The 25,896-nt window shown below is 38.1% G+C and overlaps 1 protein-coding gene across 2 annotated transcripts in view; it reads right to left on the reverse strand.

Annotated features, from left to right (window-relative positions):
• Positions 1-216: 216 nt before the first annotated feature.
• The window catches only part of MRC1 (mannose receptor C-type 1), a 124,612-nt gene continuing 98,932 nt past the window's right edge, over positions 217-25,896 (reverse strand). Inside the window, exons 26-31 of one of the 2 annotated variants that reach the window (XM_055429510.2) lie at positions 19,786-19,935; positions 12,114-12,227; positions 11,400-11,564; positions 10,139-10,180; positions 8,693-8,950; positions 217-575 (exon numbers count right to left, since the gene is read on the reverse strand). In XM_055429510.2, the coding sequence (XP_055285485.1) occupies positions 8,700-8,950; positions 10,139-10,180; positions 11,400-11,564; positions 12,114-12,227; positions 19,786-19,935 (722 nt within the window). In that variant the 3' untranslated portion in view covers positions 217-575; positions 8,693-8,699. Of the gene's footprint in view, positions 576-8,642; positions 8,951-10,138; positions 10,181-11,399; positions 11,565-12,113; positions 12,228-19,785; positions 19,936-25,896 lie in introns of those variants that run through there. The other variant, XM_055429502.2, reaches the window with a different exon arrangement.

The following is a 25,896-nucleotide window of genomic DNA, read 5'->3' on the forward strand; positions in this document are numbered from 1 at the left end:
GGCCCCTTGGAGGTTGTGCCAGATTCTCTGTCACTTGGCAGCGGAGTCCTTGGCAGCTGCTCAGGCTGAGGTCCCAAACTGGGTCTCCTCCTTCAAGTTCTGCAAGTTTGGCTTGGGTGTCTTCGCTGGGTAGGGAGTGGCCCCGTGGATAGTCAAAGTGTTACTGAACCCAGGACTGGCTGCTCAACCCTCAAAAGCCAAAAAAGAGGCCAGATAGGTAGAAAGGAAAGTTTGCTTTATTTTGGATGCTGGCAACTGGAGAGTGTGGGACAGATGTCTGTCCAAAGGCTGACTGCCCACCCCCCTCCACAATCAGTGGGCAAGAGTTTTATAGATGGAGGGAGGGGGCTACAGGCAGAAACAGCACAGTCAGCTCTGACAGTCATCTTGAAATTGGTCATTGGTGGTCTGACCAGCGTCATCCTGATTGTTTTAAGTACAGTTAATCTTCAGTTCCAAAGTTGATCAGTTTCCATTTCCTTGAGGCCAATCCTTGGAACTCCAGCAACTTTTATCATGGCTAGAGACTGGTCATCATGTAGTTAATTTCTTCCACTTGGTGGGGGTTTCAGTATCTATAAGACAGTTCATGGGATATGGCTCAGAATAGTATATACAGCCCTTGAGAAGGAATTAAATGTCCTTGACTATTCTTAATGACATTATTACTATTTTATCTCCTTTTTTTTTTCCTGCATTTTCTCACTTCTCTGATTAAACTTTTAATCTTTGACTGAAGTTTTTCCACAGATGAAAGGCAGGCTGAGGACACTGTGGGGAGAGGGGCAACGACCCTGGGGTCCTGCTCAGTTTCAAAAGCGGGAGTCCCAGTACCTGCTTTGTGATGCATCCACCGTAGGGACTTGAGATAAGCACAGGTATATCTGGCCAGGCTGTGGTTCATAAGGAGAGGTGGCTCACAGCACAGGTAGGGGGCTGGCAGGGTGTAGAGTATATGGGAACAGATTTCCAACAAAAACAGTTCTTAAGTAATCTGTCTCTAGTTACAGCCTATGGATACACGGCAGCAAAGGCCCAGATAGAAGCCCGGACAAGTCCAGCGAAAATAACATTTTATTATGAGACCAGAGATCAATAACACAAACACATAGAGACTGGAGAGGTTTAGCCCATCCTGTAGCCCGGTATTTCCTAGAGGGAGTCAAACCTTGCCAGGTGAATGAACTCTCCCATTTGGAGAAGTAGATTCCTAGGCACTGTCAATCCAACACTCTCTTTTCTTCTCCACTGGAGACTTCAGATCCTCCTCCTGAATCCACACCAGTTCAACAGTCAGGGCCTGAGTTAGGAAATTAACCCCCAGGGTGGCACATGGCAGTAAGCAGAACACACTCCAGGACCAGCTGGAATTCATTTGATTGCCTGCCACTGGGCTGAGCATTTGAAAGGTACCTCATCAGTTTCCCTGTGGCTTTTAGAGCCAAGTGCTACTCTGATTTCCAGAAAACTGGAGGAAAACAGAGACAGAATCTTCTTTGAAAGATGGATGGCAATTTTTCTCAAAGAAGTTGATGAGGTTTCTCCTGCTCTCTCATATCTCAAGACAGCACAACTGGATTATAGAGTTAAGATGGTCCTGAGCGTGAGAAGGTTCCCATTCACTCCCTTTTAGAAGATAAGCAAACTGACCCAGGGAGACTGATGTTTCCATGAAGTGAGAGTCTCTATGGTCATAAACAGTTTTGTTATTACCGACAACACAGAGAAATGGTTCTTTTCACAAAGATCTAGGGTTCTGCCCAGGTTCACATAATGTCAGGCCTTTCCCCTCCTGGAGTTTATAGTCCAAGACTGAATAAGAGAGGCAAACTGTCAACTCACACATCCTCATTCATGGTGATTGTGGAAGGGATTATAAGAACGCTGCAGCCTTGGGAGAATATCTTAATTCATTTGGGCTTCTATAACAAGATACATGGTGGCTTATAAACAACAGAAATTCCTTCCTCACAGTTCTGGAGGCTGGGAAGTCCAAGACTGAGGTGCCAGCAAATTCAGTGTCTGGTGACAACCAGCTTCCTAGTTAATAGAAGACAGTCTTCCCTTTGTGGGTTCTCTTTCATAAGGGCACTAGCTAATCCATTCATAGGGATTCTGCTTTCATGACCCAATCACCTCCCAGAGACCTTGCCTCCAAATACAATCACTTTTGGGGTTAGGTCTCAACCTATATGGATTTGGTGGGGGGATTGCATATATTCAGTCCATAGCAGAGAGTATAAGGGAGTTCAGAAAAGAAGTAAAGAAGTGGATTTTAGCACCAACAATTTCTGATTAATAGAAAGAATTGAAAAACTGCAGTTTTCATTAACTTCCATGCTGTTTGGTTATAAGGCTTTGGCCTCATGGATTATTTGAGATTTATAATAGCTTTGGGGAAAATGATACCTTCACATAAAAATGATTCCAGAATAGATTGTTCATCAAAATCACAGCCTGAGGGCATCAGAATCCTCTGGGATGCTTGTTGAAGTGCAGATTCCAGGATTGGACCCACATCTACTTAATCAGAATCACAAGCAGGAGCCCAGAGGACTCTCTATTTTAAATGAGCTCTCTGAGAGACTCTTACGCCCATCAAAGTTTGAGAACCCCTGCCAAAACCCTGAATCAGGAGCAAGCCCAGGCAGTCTTGAACTTTTCTGCCCTTGAAGAAAAAAAAAAAAGTCAACAGAAAAGAGAACATGGTAGCATCACAGGTTTCTTGAAATTTCAAAGAGAACTGTTTGTACATGAGCTGTAACCAGACCCATAAGGAGAAAGGTTAACTCAAACCCGCAGAGCTAGTTGAATGAGATCAACTGTCTTTGCCAAAACCTAATTGTGCAGATCTGCCATGAATAACTTTAACATTTTAAAGGTCCCACAGCACAGCCAGGATCCCCAGCCAACTTAGAAAGCCTTTCCAATGTCAGTGTCACCTTTTGTTGAAAAAAGTTGCCTGTCAGGGGTCCCTTTTAAATGAAAAACATTATTTACAAAATGCTAAGGAAATTCTAATACCAAAATATGTATTCCTGGTATGTTGTTGAGAGGTTTGGGCAACATTTCCAGTCGAAGAAGTCTCCTAAAACATTTTTATGATAACATCTAAAATCCAAAATATTGTTTTAAGGAAATTTTCTTATTTGATAGTTGGACACAATGAGAAAAACTAGAAGTATAAAAAGACACATTATGATATTACTATTTTGGGTCATATCCTCTCTTTGTTAATAAACTAAAAAGAAAATTAAAAAATAAAACTATATTGAGGATAGCTTTTCTACATCAGAAAATTCACTAACTGATCTCCCATAATTGTGAGTGACATTACTATATTCATGTTTTCAAGAATTTTGACCTTATAGGGAATCCTGAATAATTAACCTTCATGGAAGTATTATTTAACATCATTTTTTCATCACCAACTTCATGAAATCACCCAGGGAGTTCTGTCTGTTTGTTCTGTTTTGCTAGTCAAGCCAATGCCTGAGTCCCATCCCTAGGTTCTAGTTTCATGGACCTGGAGTGGGGCTCAGGTGTTTACCATATGCAATCAGTGTTGAAACACCCATTCACAGCCAATACAACAGATTTTTCTTAAGTTATTTGCAGAAGATAAATTCTCAAAAATATAGGTGGCTTATATTCTCAATAATACAATGGTTTCTAAATTAACACAGAATTTTCTACTTTTAATTTTGTTATAGAGACAAGTCAACAATTGTTCTATGCATCCCATAGTTATATAATCTAAGTCATGGGGTGGGGTATATCTGAGCCTAATTCTCTTTTTTTTGGTAAGGGGGAGACTGTTTTTATTTATTTTTAATGTTATTATTTTCTTGTTGGAGTATAATCGCTTTATAATGTTGTTAGTTTCTGCTGTACAACAATGTGGATCAGCTATATGTATACGTATATCCCCTCTTTCTTGAGCCTCCCTCCAGCCACCCCATCCCACCCCTCTAGGTCATCACAGAGCACCGAGCTGAGCTCCCTATGCTGTACAGCAGCTTCCCACTAGCTGTCTGTTTCACACATGGTAGTGTATATATGTCAGTGCGACTCTCTCAGTTCACCCTTCTCTGATCCTAATGCTTACTAAGTTTACTACAGTAACTTAATGGCCCCAAATTTGAGTGTCTCAGTGAAAAAGGAGTGTTATTTCTGAAGGCCTTCCTAAGTTAAGCCATGTCACACATACAGCTTTGATTATGTGTGTTTTAAGGCAAAGTAGTATTTAGGTCGTCTTCTTGGTCAGGTCAAGTGGGTTGAGCCTGACATGATATCAGGATGCTCTGAATGCAGGTCGGGTGTAGGGAGGGCCAAACAGAAGATGACTTCCTGTCAGTATTTGAGGCAATTCCTAAACTCCAGCCCCTGCGACATGCATCTCACTTTCCTACTTAATGACAACAAGCTGTTTCTCATCTCGGTGGCTTTGCCCAAGTTTTTCCTCTCTCTGGCATTCATTCCTACCTTCTTTCCTTACACCTCAAGATTCTATCATCTCATCAGGCTCTGCTCAGTCTCTCCCTATCAGAAGCTGTTCCTGACACTAAGAGTTGTTCTACAATGAAACAAATAAAGCTTAACCTTTGGGGCCCCTCACTCACATGGGTCCCTTCCAAACCCCTGGGAGGAACCACAGAAATATTTTCATGTGGTCATGTTTCTTAAATCTGCAGAAATAAGAGATTTTAACCATAATAGATTCAGACTGTTTATTTCAACTAACCCCCTGTCTGGAGAACCCTGCAAATAAGTTTAAAAAAAAAAAAGTGTTGCAGAAGCATGCTATGGGCTGAATTGTGCCCCCCTCTCCAATTCATATTGAAACCCTAACACAGAACCTCAGAATGTGACTGTATTCAGAGACAGTGTCTTTAAGAACTAGATTATGTTAAAAATGAGGTTTTGGAGGCTCATACAGCTCAACCTTAAAAAAAAAAAACTCAACTCAAATGAAAAATGGGCAGAAACCTGAGTATACAGTTTTCCAAACAGGAAATACAGATGGCCAACAGTCACATGAAAAGTTGCTCAGTGTCACTAATCATCAGGGAAATGCAAATCAAAGTCACAATGAGATATCACCTCACATCTGTCAGCATTGTCATGATCAAAAAGAACACAAATAACAAACGTTGGCAAGGCTGCAGTGAAAAGGGGAACTTCACACACTGTTGCTGGGAATGTAAACTGATTCAGTCGGTGTGGAAAACAGTATGGAGGTTTCTCAAAAAATTGAAACAGAACTACCATATGACCCAGCAATTCCACTCCTGGGTATATATCCAAAAAAAAGAGAAAATATAAATTTTAAAAAGATACCTGTACCCCAATGTTCATACCAGCATTATTTACAATTGCCAAGATATGGAAGTCAACAGATGAATGGGTAGAGAAGATGTGGTATATATACAATGCAATATTGTTCAGCCATAAAAAAGAACAAAATTTTGCCATTTTCAGCAACATAGGTGGACTTGGAGGGCCTAAGTCCATATTCTAAGTAATAAGTCAGGTATAGAAAGACAAATACTGTACAATATCACTCATACATGGAATCTAAAATATACAACAAATTAGTGAACAAAACAAAAAGCAGACTCACAGACATTAAGAACAAATTAATGGTGATGGATCAGTTGGTAAAGAATCCTCCTGAAATTCAGGAGACCCCGGTTCAATTCCTGGGTTGGGAAGATCAGCTGGAGAAGATATAGGCTACCCACTCTGGTATTCTTGGACTTCCCTTGTGGCTCAGCTGGTAAAGAATCCGCCTCCAACGCAGGAGACCTGGGTTGGATCCCTGGGTTGGGAAGATTCCCTGGAGAAGGGAAAGGCTACTCACTTTGGTATTCTGGCCTGGAGAATTTCATGCACTTTGTAGTCCATGGGGTCATAGGGTCAGACATGACTGACTTCACTTCACTTCAGTGGTTATCAGTGGAGTGAGAGGGGCAACAGGGTAGGGGATTAAGAGGTATAAACCATTAGGCATAAAATAAGCTATAAAGATTATATTGTACAATATTGGGAATATGGCCAATATTTTCTAATAATTATAAATGGAGAATAATTTTCAAAAATTGCAAGGCACTATATTGTACACCTGTAATTTATATAATAGCATGCATCAACTATACATCAATAAAAAAAATCCCTCCAAAATGATCATGTGTGCCTGGACCTCCATTAGACTGTGTCCTTCTCGTGGACTAGCACAGCTTCTCACCTACATTTGAATCTCCAGAACCTAGCTCAACACCTGGGATATGTATGAGATGCTGATGGTATATGTGATGAACAAACTGGTAAATACACAAACAGATGCCCAAGTGAACAATGAAAATAGGACGCATCAAGAGATTCCCAGTCTCTAGAGATATAATCTTTATTTTTAGAGATCACGCTAAAGACTATTCATATTGTTTTGAGTTCAACTGGGGAAAAAAAATATCCTTTAAGAATCTTCTGACTGCTGAATTCTGATGAAAACAAGTGCAAAGCCAGTGTGGAGAGCACTTAAACACTTAATCTCCAGAAAGAATTTCTGGTTAAAAAAAACAAAAACAAATGGACTACAACCACTAAAACCAAAACTAAAAGTAAAAAGCAAACAAAACAAAACTGCTCTTCTCCACTTTATAAAACTTCTTACCCCCCATATGCTTAATATGTTACTGAGTTTGAGTACATATATAGATACAGATGACATCTATTTGATTGTATGTTTGAGTGGATAATGTGAGGTGTATTCAGCATCCTACTGAATACAGCCAGTTTCTTGAAAGGATAAGACATTTAAGTATGAGGCAAACGTCTGAAGTCCAAAATACTTTCTGCAAAAATGTAGCTCTGAGTTCTAAAGAAAATGACTTGTGTAAAGAATTTGTAAATCATGCTCACTCTTATATTTCTCCTCTTCCATATTTCTAATTCTCTCGTTTCTCTTGTATCTTGAAAGAAGAAAAATACACATGTAAAGTTTTTTTCAGTATAATTAACCACACTGGTATGACACTGTAGCCATTGTTTCCATTAGCACATCCTCAAATGGAATATGCTTTGTTCTTACCAAGAAGAAGCAGTGTATTGGTTAGGAGGTAAGATGGAGTTTGCAATACCCCAACTTAATTGGGTTGTAAGAGGTGGGCAAGCTTTCTCACAATTGCCCACCTCTTGCAACCCCATTAAGTTGGGGTATTGCAAACTCCATCTTACCTCCTAACCAATACACTGCTTCTTCGTCTCTCTCTTTTTTTTTTTTTTTGGATGCAGCACACGGGATCTTTAGTTTCAGCACGCAAGATCTGGTTTCCTGACCAGGGATCAAACTCGGGCCCCATGTATTAGGAGCTCAAAGTCTTAACCACTGGACCACTAGGGAAGTCCCTTTAGTCTTTTGTGAGTTATGGACTTTCTTGAAAATCTAGCTATTTTCTTCCCAGAAAAAAAAAGGCATAAACACAAATAGAGACAACATTTTGCAAACAATCTGAAGGTCTTCACAGACCCCTTAATGCCATTTAAGGATCCCTGTATAGGGACTTCAGGTAAGGAATTTCTGCTCGTGAGTAACCCCTTGGGAAAGGCAAGGATGAGTTGGAAATATGATACCGGGAAAGATGTGACACCACTGATATATTTTATACTGTACACAAAACTTCATCTGAGGAAAAGTTTTTGAACAAAAAGGAATTGTTAAAGTGAGGAAAAGATACTTAGAGACCTAATTCCCAATAACAGTGCCTTCAACTGTTGCATTCTGAGATCAGTCGGTGTTACAGAGGAAAGATCCAGGTAAATAGGCCAAGTCATTAAAGCAAAAAATTAATTTATGCACAGTGTTTTAGCAGTCTATATTTTCCAAATACATTAAGAGCTTAATTAAAAAATTCCTCTATTGATAGTATCATTAATTTTCCAAGTAAAATATAAAGTAAATGGATAAATAAATCGCAGTTAAAAGAAAATTTACACTTACCAAGATCACCAAAATACAAATCTATTAAAAATACACCTTGTCTTTGATGTTTATTTCACATTATCTAAGTATATCCAGTTATGCAAATTTACATTTTTATTTCAAATCTTTGCATTCCTGATATACATAAAACAGGACAAAGAACACATTTGTAATGTTCAGCCTGGAAAATCTTGTTTGGGGCAGACAAGATTCTCAGCTGCCTTTTTCTTTCTGCACATGTACAAATACAATTCTGAATAACTGGAATTAAAAAATCAAGATGGGTATAAGGAAAAAGGTGACTAAATTTTTGTGTCACCTGAGGTTATATGTACTTGACTTTTAAAATGGTTTTCTAATTACCAAATAACTATTTCATGGGTAACAAGTCTTTGGAATCTCCTTAAATGATTTCAGGACGCAGAGCTGGTTGTTTCTGGGGTTCCTGTAATCTGAATGCAGTTGACACAAGCTATATACCAATGCTGTATATTCACCTAAGATCTTCTTAAACATAGTAGTCAATGTCATTATCCCTCTTTTGTGAAAATATCTTGCCAGGCTTAAAAATATCTTCCACTTGGCAAAGGAAAAAAGACAGACCAGCGTAATACAGTACTATTATAATTTGAAAGGAAATAATCACATTGAACAAAAGACCTTACCATTTTAGTTATAATTTTATGAAATTAAAATATACCTAAATCATACCATGATACTAGATGGCCGCATGTTCATTCTGTTCAATGTTGCCCATGAGATCTTTCGTATCATTAGTTCCTGGACTTGATCCACTGTTAAAATACAGCGTGTTCTCAAAAGTGTCCTCTCGAGGCAAATGCACATGTCTTTTCTTATAAAAGTAGTACACAGCGAAGCCAGCACCCATTATAATCAGGAGGATCACGATGACTACTACTCCTGTCGCACTGGAAGACGATTTAGAAGGTTCCATCTTCCTTGGATCAGCTATAAATAAGCAAATATATTAGAAAAACGGTAAGTGGAGGGAGGCAGAGAGTAGAGTGCCATGGAGAACAGTACAACTGTCCTAGAAAAACTAAAATGCATGAATTTCCTGTCCAGTGACATTTGCCAAACAAATTCAGGACATGAATATAGAATTCCATGGATGATTAATTCAAATGTTCAGATGATTATTCAGTTGCAAGAGTATTTCATGTATCTATGCAGCAGTATAGATATATGAAATACTCTTGCAACTAATATGCTGGGAAGGATTGGGGGCGGGAGGAGAAGAGGACGACAGAGAATGAGATGGCTGGATGGCATCACCGACTCGATGGACACGAGTTTGGGTGAACTCCGGGAGGTGGTGATGGACAGGGAGGCCTGGCGTGCTGTGATTCATGGGGTCGCAAAGAGTCGGACACGACTGCGCGACTGAACTGAACTGAACTGATGCAGCAGTAAGCTAGTATAATATTCTAAAATATTTATACCTTTTAAAAATTATTGAAGGCTGCTTACACATACATCATATGAAGATAAATGGAATAGTAAAAGCAGTGATAATAATAACAAGCAAGGGGGGAAATTAGGGAAAAAAGAAAATAAATAGTGGAAATTTGAACACATGAGTATTAGTTAACAAATAGCACGTAGGAAGTTAAGAGAGCTGCAGGCAAGCCACACATCTCACTTACTTTTTTTTAGCAGCAAACAACATAAGTGAAAGAGGTCAGTTCCTCATTCAAACTATCCATAAAACTAAAATTTTAAATATTGCTTAAAAACAGGAAAGAAATCACAGGAATTCTTAAGAAAAATTTCTTCCCTGGGTTCTCATAAGGCAATTAGTGTAACAGAGTAATTAGTGTCCTCAGTAAAACCTAGAGTTCTTGCCTGGAGAATCCCATGGACAGAGAAGCCTGGCATCATAAAGAGTCAGACACAACTGAGTGACTCAACAACAACAGCAAGACCTAGGATAAAAACACCAACCTGACTCCAAGACCGGTTTTTCTAGAGTATCATTCAAGAGCGATCGGTGCCATAATGACAAAGGCTAGAGTAGCTCAAGCTATTTGACTGAGAGTGCAATGGGTGTAAGAAGGGAAAATTATGGTTTTTAAAGCAAACACACTGTATCAATGTATTGCTAATATGGAACTTAAAATTTCATGATGATCTTACCTTTTGTTGTAATTAATGTATGCGTAGGTTCAGCATCAACAACTGTTTGTAAAATAACAAAATAAATAGTTATAAAGACCCATGATAATTGCATGTAGATCATGAGCATCATTTGGTTTACAAATACATCAAATTATTCATGTTTGATTTACAGTGATATATGATATATATAGACAATAATCAGATAGATGGATAGATAGATAAAATCTGTATATATACATACAGATTTTATCTATCTATCTATCCTATAACTGCAACCTACAGCTGCATGGTGAGTTTAAATACACTGCAAGATCTGAAAACAGGAAAAAAAAAAAACCCAGTTGCATTTGAGCCACTTATACCACCAAATCTACCCAATCTACCCATAAAATAATGTATTCTAGGCTAGTGGTTTTGAAAATGGCTCACTGAAGCATAAGATATTACAAGGCATTTGAATGAAAAATAAAATAGGAATCCAACACTGCACCAAAGGGTACAGTATCTTAGAACAGAGTTGTCGAAGAATGAAGAACCAGCATCATCCACTCAGTGGAAATGAATTTCAGCAAATTCTAGGAGGACAGAGGCGGACAGAGGCGCCTGGTATGCTACAGTCGGGTCACAAGGACTCAAACACAGCCTAGCAACTGAACAACAACAAAATAATAAAACCAACTCGGGCTGGAGTATTACTTTATTCAGTTCATTTATTAAAATCTATTATCTAATAAATTTTATCTCTTGGTAAAGATACTATGTGAAGTGGAATGGCATAAAACTATTGTGAACGTCCAGATAGTATCATATAATGGGCACATAATACTATTAATTCCCCCAATCCCTGTCCTGACATGGCCTGCCATTCAATCTCAGGAGGAAACTTAATTGGTCTTACATGATTTATTTCTTACTAAATTCTCATTCCTCCCCACTGTCCACTTCTTGTTGGTCAAGGTATGTATTTTATCTCTTTTTCTCATATGCCATAAGGCTAGATCTCCAAACTTCTCCCAACTTCACAAATCCATGTGCATGGATATTTCATCACATGTGTACTGATATACCAAAATCATTGCTTCAATTAAGCAGGAAGTTTTGAGCTTACTCAAAGTGACAGACAGAACTAATCATCATGGCAGACTAGACTTCTCGCTTATAAAGAGGGAGAGTTTATAAGGAACCTGTAATCACATTATAATTCCATACCTAACATCTTCATATTTGCAAGAAAAGGGAGCCTAGAAACATATGTACCATAAGACAAATTCTTACTTACTTTTTGGTCTTTTACAAATGTATCCTTTGTAGGAAGAACAGTGAATATTACTCCATAATCCAGAAGATGCATATAAAGTGACACAATCATTTCTGTCACCAGAGGGATCACCTGTTTTCCAGTTGACAAAGGAGAGTGGGTTGTTGTTTATCCACAGCCACATTCCTGATTATCAGAGGAAGCCAAATAAATTACAAGTTAAAAATAATCCCTCTTAAAATATATTCAACTTATTCATGTAAAATTTCTAAGCATGTTATTTTATTCCACAATCTATAGCTATTTAGACTTAAGAGTTTTAATAGTCAAAATAATAATAAATTAATAGAAGAAAGGAAACTGAGAATTATGTTTCTAATGTAGTTTTAGTTGAAAATTTATTCCTAATTAGTATATATATGTAAAGTTATCTTCCCCTAATTTTTTTTAATAGCAAAAGATAGAAAACATTTTTTAAAAACTTCTTAAACTTAGCAACAGTGGATATTCCTTTAGCAACTTTCAAGATAGCCTAATGTGTGAGTCACTTAAATATTCAGTTCTTATCTCAAATGAAACTATGAGTTTGAATTTTCAAATGTTTCACAAATTAATCATTAATTAAAGCAAGATTTTCTAGAACTGAAAACTTGTTTCGAAACAAGTTTGAAACATTTTGAAATAGTTCAACATTTTGAAATATTCATGATTCAAAAATCACGGTGCAAAAATTACCTTCAACATTTCTGTACAATCCTATCCAAAAATTGGTTTTGCTTTGAAGTGGCTCAACTCGATATGACAGGAAACTCAATTCAGCAGCACTTTCAATGGTAACCAGAGAAGAACCTACAAAGTACAAAAGAATAAAGAAGATGGCACTATATTTAAGTAGCTGAAAACATTTTTATAACGATTGTGCTGATATCAAGAGCAATAAAAATCATCCCAGTATCTCCATTTAAGGGGAAGAATTTCAAAGAGTGAACATTTGTCTTCTAAGAATTTGTTTCCATTTTGAAAATATGATTTTTTAGGCATCATTTGTGTACAAGCACTGGACAACTCACTGCAGGATATACAAAGATGAGTAGAATACAGAATACCTTAAGAAGGTTATGGTTCAGTGAGTAGGAATGAGTTGAGCATATAAAGAAATGTATTAGAAAAGAAAATAAATATAAAAAGGTACTGACTTGTCAAACAGGGAGAAGATTTGTTTAAGGGGAAGCTATTTAAAGGAAGCATGCAATAAACAGAAATTAAAAATATTAGGAAGCATGATATTTCAAGTAGAAAGAATAGAAAATAATTCTGAGATTAGGAAGAATAAAAAAAATAAAGAGACAGGGAAGCATAGAGGTGGTTCACAGATGCATGGAATTCTTCATGTCTGGTTTATAGTAATAACATATGAAATAGAGAGAAAGGTAGGTGGGTAGGTAGATAAGGCAATCTATTGGGGTAAATGAATAGCACTGATAGATAGCTCAGTTTGGCTGGATGAATCTGGTCAATGGGTGAAAAAAGCCTTGGGTTAGGTCTCACTGTAGACTCGTATTTAGGGTAATGTGGTGACTAAAAAACACTTAGATTTTTAGGCAGCAGAATGATGCATGCACTATAAAAGTATTGATCCAGCTGTTATGTATAGGACTGTACAAAAATAAGACAGGAAACAGAAAGGCTGCTTGGATACTATAGCATCTAACATACCCAGTCAAAGATTGCTTCAGTGCCAGTACTGTATTTTATTGTAAAATTATAGAATTTTAAATAATAACAACTTAAAATATATTTAAGCTATTTCTACCGACATTTTGCTTTGGACTTTACAAACATGATCTCACTAAAATTTTACAACTATCTTATTAACTTAGTACTACTGTTACTCCATTTTTACAGATAAGGAATCTAAAAGTCCAGAGGGTAAGATCTTTCCAGATCTTAATGATAGTGGAGGGCAAAGTCATGGCATGATCCAGGCATCTGAATCTTTCCCTATACCTAACTACATGCCTGCATCCCACATTACTGGGACCTTGCTGACTATTTTCATTGCATCATTTCATATTTTATTTTAAAATATATTTCATAGACGATAGCCATTTCAATATATACAGGATATATTTTGATGAATGTGAATCATTCATTTTATTTACAGGAAAACATAGTTATCTGTCAGGAAGCATTTAATAGGAGGCTTCCTGTGTGCTGTTTTGGATCTGTCATGAATCCTTTGTCCCTTATTAATTCCTGAATATTCAGGAATTAAGTGGAGCAGCAAACTACTCCTGGGGGTTGAAGAATGCATGTATTTCCTTCCTTAGTTTTTCCATATGGTGATAAGTAACTATGACCCTCTTCCTTTTTATGAACCATATGGTAAAAGTGATTATTTACAACCCTCTTTCTTTGATATGGATTGACTTAGGATAATTTGAAAGTCTGGACTTTCGATCTTTATCTCTGCTGAAAATAGCGACCTTGTAAGACAGTATACATACCCACACTATGTTGAATAAAGCACATTCGCTCCATCAGAGCTTGTGTCCCCGTGTCTTTCTTTCCTTCTCTCTCTCTCTCAGGCTAATTCTTTGGAGCACAGAAGCCCACTGAGCTCACTTTCTTGCCCAGGCTTCTAAGACCCTTTTGAGAAAGCACACTGTGCCTTCACCCCGCCTTGAGAGGGCGCCTGGTGCCTACGTGTAGCAGTGAAAGCCCTGTGTCAAAGGGCTTTATTCGTTTTCTGCATAAACCAAGGAATATCAGCCTCTTTCTCTCTCTCTTTTACTTTCTTATCGTCGACTCCGGACCACCAGGTTCTGGTCCATTAAAGGACCTCAACAATTATCTACAGTTGAAAACAAAGTTTCTACATATCCACTGCCAAGAATTTTTTTTAAAAAAATACTTAGCAACATAAAAGAAAAAAACATTTCTTAATTTTAAAAAGGAGGTTTCAAGTGATATCATAATGAATGGCAGAGTAAGAACTCTTGAAAATCCTCTCTCCTACAAAAGCAATAAGAACACTAATTTTTTTTCAAATCAACTTTTTCAGAACACTGAAAGTTAACCAACAGCTTGTAACAGTCCAGGAAGTATTTATTCAAGAAAAATTATTGACTCTCAATAAGGAAAGTGAGCATCATGATGTTTTAACTTGTCCTAATCCCATAGCCTTATCCCTAGCTCTGTGATTGCCTTAAAAGCCAAAAGCCCAAAAATCACACTGAAGACCAGAAACCAAGAAGACACTGGGAAAGTCAGAATGGGATTGGGGTTCCTTCCAAGTCACATTCTCAAAGAATTTCCATTATTTGATCTCTGACAGTTCCCTGGAAAACCTCACTTGGCAGAACCTGCCTTAATTTGAACTAACTCAGAGCTCATCCAATGTAAACAGCATTTTCCTTGTGGGGAATTTGTCAAAAATTAACAGTGGCAATAACCTAACAGTATAGCTGCCTGAAGCACTGATAACATTTTAGGGAAGCAATAAGCTAACCAAAAAGCTAAAAGGAAAGACTGTGGAGTAAAACATCCATAGGGAACTTTAAGAAGCACTGACCTATTCCTGGGGATCTAGAAGGCCACAGACATGCACTGGAGTGTGTACACGCATGGGACTATGTACATGCCCATGAAAGATCTGAAAAGTCTCTACATTTTCACCTCTGGCTGACCTTGAGGGTCTGCACAAGCAGGAAGTGAAGGCTAAGGTAGAGTTTTAAACTTCATGTATGAATGTTGAAGGCAAGTCTTCAGACAGAGCCCCTCAGTACAACACAGAAAACTTATTTGTTCTAGGCACTAAGTAAATATGTTCACATCACTAGCTGACCACTAAACTAACTAGGTAGAGAATTCAGTAACTGTGCATGAGAAAGAATACATACTTTATAGAATTTATGAGGGAAAGTTACTAAACAAGGAAACAACAACAAACAGCAACAAAATCAAACCTTGTAGAGTGGAAATAAACTTATTTCCAATGTTGCTTATTTTATTATTTTAAATACATATTTTTCAATGAAAATTACAAGAAATTCAAAGCAACATGAAAATATGACCCATACCAAGAAAAGAAGCAGCCAATACAAATTTTTCCAGAACAAGGTCACATCTTTGGCTTACTGGACAAAGACTTTTGAAATCAGCTATGTTAAAGATGTTTAAAGAACTTAAAGGAAAAAGTGTCTAAAGAACTAAAAGAAGGTATGAAATAATTGCTCACTAAATAGAGACTATTAATAAAAAGAAATTATTTTAAAAATAAAATTCTGGAGTTAAACATCATAATAATTGAAAGGAAAACTTCACTGGAGAAGTCAAAAACTGAATTTGATTAAGTAAAAGAAATAATCAACAAGCTTGTGATTATCCAGTCTGAATAATGGGAGTCCTAGGAGAGGAGTGAGATAAAGAGGCATAAAGAGTACTTGAAGAAATGATCGACCAAAAGCTTCCCAGTGGTCCTTCCCAGGAAAAGGGCATGGCAACCCATGCCTGTATTCTTGCCTGGAGAATCCCATGGACAGAGGAGCCTGGGGGGCTATGGTCCATAGGGTCACAAAGAGTTGAGCACGACTGAAGCAATTTAGCACAGCACAGCACAATGGCTGATAATTGCCCTAACCTTGGAGAAAGAGACAGACATCTTAATCCAGGAAGCATAAGTAGTACCAAATACAGTGAATCTAAAGAGACCAACACTGAGACACATTACAATTAAATTGTCAAAAATTAAAGACAAAGAGATATTCTTAAAAACAGTTAAACAAAAGCAACTTGTTACACACAAGGCAACACCTGCAAGACTATGAAGGAATTTTTCTGCAGAAACTTTGCTGTCCAGAGGGAGTGAGTGAGAAGATTCATTTAAAGTGCTTAGAGATAAAAGCTTCCAATCAAGAATACTCCACCTAGAAAAACTGTCATTCAGAATTAAATGAGAGATAAAAAGTTTCCCAGACAAATAAAACTGGAAAGAGTTAATCACCAATAGATATTTTCCCTGATATCCTTATTTTTTCCTTGATAGCTCAGTTGGTAAATGAATTCACTTGCAATGCAGGAGACCCTGGTTCGATTCCTAGGTGGAAAGATCCACTAGAAAAGGGATAGGCTACCCACTCCAGTATTCTTGGGTTTCTTTTGTGGCTCAGCTGGTAAAGAATCTACCTGCAATGTGGGAGACCTGGGTTTGAACCCTGGGTTGGGAAGATCCCATGGAGAAGGGAAAGGCTACCCACTCCATTATTCTGGCCTGGAGAATCCATGGACTGTATAGTCCATGGGGTTGCAAAGAGTTGGACACAACTGAACAACTTTCACTTTATAAGAAATGTCAAAGGGAATTCTTCAAGTTAAAGTGAAAGGACTCTAATTAATAATATGAAAATATTTGAAAATACAAAACTCAATGGTTAAGGTAAATATGTAGGAAAATCCAGAATATTCTGATATAGTGGTGGTAGGTAAATCATCTGTAATTCTAGTATAAAGGGTAAAATACAAAGTACTAAAAATAACTATAAATACAATAATTTGTTAATGTATACACAATAAAAAATGCGTAAATGGTGACATGAAAATATAAAAGGTGGGGGAAATGTAGAAACATAGAGTGCTTGCATATATTCAAAGTTAAGTTGTTACCAGCTTTAAATACGCTACTATAACTATAAGATGTTTCATATGAGCTTCATAATAACCACACAACAAAACCTATAATACATATACAAAAGGAAACAAATCTAAGCATATCATTATAGACACTATCGAATCACAAAGGAAATGAACAGAGGAAGAAAGAAAAAAAGGAAGGTCAAGACAAACAGAAACAATTAACAAAATGGCAATATTAAGTCCATGCCTACCAAAAATTGCTGGAAATGTAAATGGACTAAATTCTCCAATCAAAAAACACAGAGTGGCCTAATAGACTGAAAAAGAAGAGGAAAAAAAAAGAAAAATACCCAACTATATGCTATCTACAAGAGACACATTTTAACTTTAGGACATACATAGGCTTAAAGTGAAGGGATTAAAAAAAATTATTCCATGGAAGTAGTATTGAGAAAAGTGACAGCCACGTGAAATAGAATAATAGTGGACCACTACTAACACTGCACAGGAAAATCAGTTCAAAATTATTAAAGACTTGGATGTAAGACCTGAAATTATACTAGAAAATATAGGCAATAAGCTCCTTGACATTAATCTTGGTGATGATGATTTTTTTTGTATTTGACACTAACAGCAAAGGCAAAAAAAAAGGTAAAAATAAACAAATGGCACAACACCAACCTAAAATGCTTCTGTATAGCAAAGGAAACCATCAGCAAAATTAAGATATTACTTACTGAATGGGAAAAAAAATTTGCAAACCACATGTCCTAATAGAGGTTTAATATGTAAAGTATACAACTTAAACAACTCAATGGCAAAAACCAAATAACTCAATTTTAAAAATGGGCTTAGAACACGAATAGACATTTTTTTCCATAGGAGACTTTCAAATGACTAAAAAGTACATGAAAAGGTGGGCAACATCACTAATCATCAGGGAAATACAAATCAAAACCACAATGAGCTATCACCCCCACACTTGCTTAGGGTAGCTATTACTAAAAAGATAAGAGATAACAAATGCTGGAGAGGATGAGGAGAAGAGAAAACCCAGTTAGTGTGAATATAAATTGGAACAACATGGAGGTTCCTCAAAAAATTAAAGTACAACTATCAGCACTCCCACTTCTCAGTATATATCCAAAGGAAATGAAATCAGCATCTTGAAAAGATATCTGCACTCCACGTTTACTGCAGCATTATTAACAATGAGAGTCCCTTGGACTGCAAGGAGATCTAACCAGTTCATTCTAAAGGAGATTAATCCTGGGTGTTCATTGGAGGGACTGATGCTAAAGCCGAAGCTCCAATACTTTGGCCACCTCATGCGACGAGTTGACTCACTGGAAAAGACTCTGATGCTGGGAGGGATTGGGGGCGGGAGGAGAAGTGGACGACAGAGAGTGAGATGGCTGGATGGCATCACCGACTCGATGGACATGAGTTTGAGTGAACTCCGGGAGTTGGTGATGGACAGGGAGGCCTGGCGTGCTGTGATTCATGGGGTCGCAAAGAGTCGGACACGACTGAGTGACTGAACTGAACTGAAGATATGGAAACAACCTAAATGTCCATCAACAGATGAATGGTTAAGAAAAGGCAGTATGTATATACAATGGAATATTATTCAGTCTTAAAAAAAGACGGGAATCCTGCCATTTGCAGCAGCATGGATCAACCTGGTGGGCATTATTTTAAGGAAGTAAGCCAGAGACAAACAAGTACTATATAGTATTACTTATATGTGGAATTAAATAAAAGTCAAACTCATAGAAACAGAGAGTAGAATGGTGGTTGTGAGGGGCTTGGAGTGTGGGAGAAACAGTACAAACCTTCAGTTATATGATAAATAAGGTCTTGAGATCTGTATAATATAGTGACTATAGTTAATACTGTATGATATAAGAGACTAGAAATTAAGTATTCTTACCAAAAAAGGAAAAAAAATAAATCTGTGATATGATGGTTGTGTTAACTTGACAGTAGGAATCCTTTCACAGAAAACACATGTATCAAATCATCACCTTGTATACCTTAAATGTATTATAATTTTATGTCCACTACACCTCAATAAAACTGAAGAAAAAAACCAAACACAAAAGCAAAAACAAGTAGTAAAAACTCCTTGCTGACTTTTGAAAGAACAAGAATAATATGAGAATGTAACCCTTGCTCACCGCTGTTGAAAAAAGAGCCCTGACTTAGGACATAAACAAACTTCAGTAACAAAATAATTCAGTAAAATATTTATTGGGATTAAAGTAAGTAAATTTATTAATGTACCCTGAAAAGTTCACTTTATTGATATTTTTATATCAGAAGGGAAACTTTCCACTTTTGTCAGGTCTCCTTGAATTTTCTTTCATATTTATTCACAAATAAGAAAACCAGATCTAAATGCTTTTCTATTCATGGCAAAGCAAAATGGTTCCTGTGCACTTGTGAAACCTGAGCTGATTAGTGATAAAACGTGAATCCAACACTCTGAATTATAGTCCCAGCGATTTAAAATACTAGGGCAGAAAGTAAGAAAGACTTCTTCAGCAAATCATTGCTTTCCATACCAGAATTCTTTAATCTTTTGAGGTTATAATGTTAGAAATTGCATTTAAGGAGCATGATGTTAACATTTCTGTTACAAAATGAATTATTAAGACAAAAAAGACAGATATTCTTACATTCCTTAGGTTTTAACCTACAGGGCTACTATTATCATGGTAATCTAGAGTATATGATCGTGGAATTTTCTGACAGTAAATGTGGCACTTACCCATTCGAAGACATTCCAGAGAAGCCTGGCCCCAGTTCCTTGTATATGAAGATTCAATATAGTAGCAGTGACCATGGAAAGGAATCCATGCTGAGTGCTCTGTCTCAGGGCATCTACCAGGCAGCTGTGGGGGTTCAGTGGCAGGGATTTCTGTTAATGAAAAGATATTGAAAATAAAGTAAGATCTGAAGCTTCTATAGTACACAAATAAAATATTAACAATTAAGAAAATTTTCATCTGTTATTATTTTTTAAAGCCCTAATGGTAATCATTTAGATCTACCATTTCTATTACTGAGATTTCTTTTTACTTTACCATTATTTTATTTTTAAAATATTTAAATAGTAGGTATTGTGGTACAATGGCAATCAACCACATTCATAATTAAGAATATAGATCTACAGATACCTACAAAGATGTAAGTTCCCCAAAGAGGTCACCCAAAAATAATTTGCAAAGTGAGTCTTCATTTGCAAAGTGGATTCTCTTCATTTTCTAGGATCCTTGCCCCTATAAAACCATCTTAGGTGTGACTGACATTGATGTTATAACTAAGTGCTATAGGTAGAATTCTAGGACTTTATCACTGTCCAACTCTATTATATGTTAGGACTGTATCATTGTAATATCACTGACTCCAATGAATCTGCATTGTTGTTTAGTCACTAACTCATAACCAACTCTTTGTGACTCCATGGATTGCAGCACACCAGGTTTCCTGTCCTTCCCTATCTCCCAGTGTTTGCTCAAACTCAAGTCCATTGAGTCGGTGATGCCATCCAACCATCTCATTCTCTGTCATTTCCTTTTCATCTTGGACTCAATCTTTCCCAGCATCAGGGTCTTTTCCAATTAGTCGGCTCTTTGCATCAGGGGGCCTATGTATTGGAGCTTCAGCTTCAGCATCAGTCCTTCCAAAGAGTATTTGGTTTTGATTTCCTTTAGGACTGACTGGTTTGATCTCCTTGATGTCCAAGGAACTCTCAAGTCTTCTCCAGCACCACAGCTTGAAAGCATCAATTCTTTGGTGCTCGGCCTTCTTTATGGTCCAACTCTCACATTCATATATGACTACTGGAAAAACTATACCTTTGATTATAAGGGACCTTTGTCAGCAAAGGAATGTCTCTGCTTTTTAATATGCTATCTAGGTTGGTCATAGTTTTTCTTCCAAGGAGCAAGTGTCTTTTAATTTCATGACTGCAGTCACTGTTCACAGTGATGTTGGAACCCAAGAAAATAAAGTCGGTCACTATTTCCACTTTTTCCCTATTTATGTGCCATGAAGTGATGGGACTGGATGCCACCATCTTAGTTTTTTGGATGTTGAGTTTTAAGCCAGCTTTTTCACTCTCTTTTTTCACCCTCATCAAGAGGCTCTTTAGTTCCTCTTCACTTTCTGCCATTAGAGCAGTATCATCTGAATACCTGAAGTTCTTGGTATTTCTTTCTGCAGTTTTGATTCCAGCTTGTGCTTCATCCAGCCCAGTATTTCGCATGATGTACTCTGCATATAAGTTAAATAAGCAGAGGGACAATATACAGCTTGGCACATTCCTTTCCCAATTTTGAACCAATCTGTTGTTCCATGTCCAGTTCTAACTGTTGGTTCTTGACCTGCATATAGGCTTCTTGGGAGCCAGGTAAGGTGGTCTGGTATTTCTGTCTCTTTAAGAATTTTCCAGTTTATTCTGACCCACAGAGTCAAAGGCTTTAGCATAATCAATGAAGCAGACTTTTTTTCTGGAATTCTCTTGCTTTTTCTATGATCCAAGAAAAGTTGACAATTTGATCTCTGGTTCCTCTGCCTTTTCTAAACTCAGCTTGAACATCTGGAAGTTCTTGGGTCACATACTGCTGAAGCCTAACTTGGAGGATTTTGAGCATGTGAAATGAGTGCAACTTTACAGGAGTTTAAACATTCTTTGGCATTGCCAAAACTGACCTTTTCCAGTCCTGTGGCCACTGCTGAGTTTTCCAAATTTGGTGGCATATAGAGTGCAGCACTTTAGCAGCAGCATCGTTTAGGATTTGAAAAAGTTCAGCTGGAATTCCATCACCACCACTATCTTTGTTCACAGTGATGCTTCCTAAGGTCCACTTGACGTCACACTCCAGGATGTCTGGCTCTAGGTGAGTGACCACACCATCATGATTATTTGGGTCATTAAGACCTCTTTTGTATAGTTCTTCTGTGTATTCTTGTCACAGCTTCTTAATCTCTTCTGCTTCTCTTAGGTCCTTGCTATTCTGTCCTTTATTGTGCCCATCTTTGCATGAAATGGTCCCTTGGTATCTCCAATTTTCTTGAGAGATCTCTAGTCTTTCCCATTCCATTGATTTCCTCTTTCTTTATATTGTTCACTCAAGGAAGTTTCATGTCTCTCCTTGCTATTCTCTGGAACTCTGCATTCAGTTGGGTACATCTTTCCCTTTCCCTTTCTACTTTGCCTTTGGCCTCTCTTCTTTTCTCAGCTTTATGTAAGGTCTCCTCAGACAACCACTTTGCCTTCTTGGATATCTTTTTCCTGGGGATGGTTTTGGTCATTGCCTCCTACACAATGTTATGAATCTCCAACCATAGTTCTTCAGGCCCTGGGGCTACCTCTAAACTCTTGAATCTATCACCTCCACTGTGTACTCATAAGAGATGCTATTTAGGTCATACTGAATGGTCTAGTGGTTTTCCCTACTTTCTTCAAGGCTGAATTTTGCAAAAAGAACCTCATGATCTGAGCCACAGTCAGCGCCAAGTCTTGTTTTTGCTGACTGTATAGAGCTATCCATTTTCAGCTGCAAAGAAAATAATCAATCTGATTTCAGTATTGACTATCTGGTGATGTCCATGTGTAGAATCATCTCTTGTGTTATTGGAAGAAGGTATTTGCTATGACCAGTGCACTCTCTTGGCAAAACTCTGTTAGCCTTTGCCCTGCTTCATTTTGTACTCCAAGGCCAAACTTGCCTGTTACTCCAGGTATCTCTTCACTTTGTACTTTTGCATTCCAATCCCCAATGATGAAAAGGACGTCCTTTTTTGGTGTTAGTTCTAGAAAGTCTTGTAGGTCTTCATAGAACTGTTCAGCTTCAGCTTCTTTGACATTAGTGGTTGGAGCATAGACCTGGATTATTGTGATGTTGAATGGTTTGCCTTGGAAATGAACCTAGATCATTCTGTTGTTTTTGAGAATGTACCTAAGTACTGCATTTTGGACTCTTTTATTGAATATGAGGACTATTTCATTTCTTCTAAGGGACTCTTGTCCCAGTAGTTAGAAAAAATGGTCATCTGAATTAAATTCACCCTTTCCCATCCATTTTAGTTCACTGATTTCTAAAATGTTGATGTTCACTCTTGCCATCTCCTGCTTGACCATATCAATTTAACTTGATTCATGGACCTAATATTCCAGGTTCCTATGCAATATTGTTCTTTATAGCATTGGATTTTACTTTCAGAATCAGTTCAGTTCAGTCGCTCAATCGTGTCCAACTCTTTGCGACCCCATGAATCACAGCACACCAGGCCTCCCTGTCCATCACCAATTCCCGGAGTTTACTCAAACTCATGTTCATGAAGTCGGTGATGTCATCCAGCCATCTCATTCTCTGTTGTCCCCTTCTTCTCCCTCCCCCAATCCTTCCCAGAATCAGAGTCTTTTCCAGTGAGTCAACTCATCGCATGAGGTGGCCAAAGTATTGCAGTTTCAGCTTTAGCATCAGTCCTTCCAATGAACACCCAGGATTGATCTCCTTTAGAATGGACTTATTGGATCTCCCTGCAGTCCAAGGGACTCTCAAGAGTCTTCTCTAACACCACAGTTTAAAAGCATCAATTCTTCGGCAATCAGCTTTCTTCACAGCCCAACTCTCACATCCATATATGACCACGGGAAAAAACCATAGCCTTGACTAGATGGACCTTTGTTGGCAAAGTAATGTCTCTGCTTTTTAATATACTATCTAGGTTGGTCATAACTTCCCTTCCAAGGAGCAAGCGTCTTTTAATTTCATGACTGCAATCAGCATATGCAGTGATTTTGGAGCCCAAAAAAATAAAGTCTGACACTGTTTCCACTGTTACCCCATCTATTTCCCATGAAGTGATGGGACCAGATGCCATGATCTTTGTTTTCTGAATGTTGAGCTTCAAGCCAACCTTTTCACTCTGCTCTTTCACTTTCATCAAGAGGCTTTTGAGTTCCTCTTCACTTTCTGCCATAAGGGTCGTGACATCTGCATATCTGAGGTTATTGATATTTCTCACAGCAATCTTGGTTCCAGCTCGTGCTTCTTCCAGCCCAGCGTTCCTCATGATGTACTCTGCATATAATTTAAATAAGCAGGGTGACAATATACAACCTTGACGTACTCCTTTTCCTATTTGGAACCAGTCTGTTGTTCCATGTACAGTTCTGACTGTTGCTTCCTGACCTGTATACAGGTGCAGTGGCTGCACTTTACTGAAGCAGCTGTGAAGAGATATCCCATGACCAAGGTAAGAGAAACCCAAATAAGATGGTAGGTATTGCGAGGGGGCATCAGAGGGCAGACACACTGAAATCATAATCACAGAAAACTAGTCGATCTGATCACATGGACCACAGCCGAATGTGGTCCTCTGGAGAAGGGAATGGCAAACCACTTCAGTATACTTGCCTTGAGAACCCCATGAACAGTATCAAAAGGCAAAATGATAGGATACTGAATGAAGAATTCCCCAGGTCGGTAGGTGCCCAGTATGCCTACTGGAGATCAGTGGAGAAATAACTCCAGAAGGAATGAAGGGATGGAGCCAAAGCAAAACCAATACCCAGTTGGTATTGTGGATGTGACTGGTGATAGAAGCAAGGTCCGATGCTGTAAAGAACAATATTGCATAGGAACCTGGAATGTTAGGTCCATTAATCAAGGCAAATTGGAAGTGGTCAAACAGGAGATGGCAAGAGTGAACATAGACATTCTAGGAATCAGTGAGCTAAAATGGACTGGAATGGATGAATTTAACTCAGATGACCATTATATCTACTACTGTGGGCAGGAATCCCTTAGAAAAAATGGAGTAGCCATCATGGTCAACAAAAGAGTCTAAAATGCAGTACTTGGATGCAATCTAAAAACAACAGAATGATTTCTGTTCATTTCCAAGGCAAACCATTCAATATTACAGTAATCCAAGCCTATGCCCCAACCAGTAACGCTGAAGAAGCCAAAGTTGAACGGTTCTATGAAGACCTACAAGACCTTTTAGAACTAACACCCAAGAAAAATGTCCTTTTCATTATAGGGGACTGGAATGCAAAAGTAGGAAATCAAGAAACACCTGGAATAACAGGCAAATTTGGCCTTGGAGCACGGAATGAAGCAGGGCAAAGGCTAATAGAGTTTTGCCAAGAGAATGCACTGGTCATAGCAAACACCCTCTTCCAACAACACAAGAGAAGACTCTACACATGGACATCACCAGATGGTCAACACCGAAATCAGATTGATTATATTCTTTGCAGTCAAAGATGGAGAAGCTCTATACAGTTAGCAAAAACAAGACCAGGAGCTGATTGTGGCTCAGATCATGAACTCCTTATTGCCAAATTCAGACTTAAATTCAGTATCAGACATACCCATAACTGGGCATCATTTCTGCTTTGGCCCAACCTCTTCATTCTTTCAGGAGATATTTCTCCATTCCTCCCCAGTAGCAGATTGGACACCTACTGACCTGGCAGGCTCATCTGCTGTTGTATCTTTTTGCCTTTTCATACTGTTCCTGGGATTCTTGAGGCAAGAATACTGAAGTGGCTTGCCATTCCCTATTCCAGTGGACTACGTTTTGTCATAATTTTCCCTCATGACCTGTCTGACGTGGGTGGCCCTACCCATGGCTCAAAGCTTCATTGAGTTACACAAGGCTGTAGTCAATGTGATAATTTTTATTAGCTTTCTGTGACTGCTATTTTTGTTCTGGAGGTTGTGGGACTATAGTTCTTGCTTCTTCTGTCTGTCCTCTGATGGATGAGGATAAGAGGCTTGTGCAAGCTTCTTGAGGGGTGAGACTGCCTGCAGGGAAAACTGGGTCTTGCTCTGCAGGGCAGGGCCATGCTTAAATCTTT

This window comes from Moschus berezovskii, chromosome 15 (genome assembly GCF_049115385.1).
Source record: "Moschus berezovskii isolate FMDL1 chromosome 15, NW_MosBer_1.0, whole genome shotgun sequence".
Taxonomy (NCBI): Eukaryota; Metazoa; Chordata; class Mammalia; order Artiodactyla; family Moschidae; genus Moschus; species Moschus berezovskii.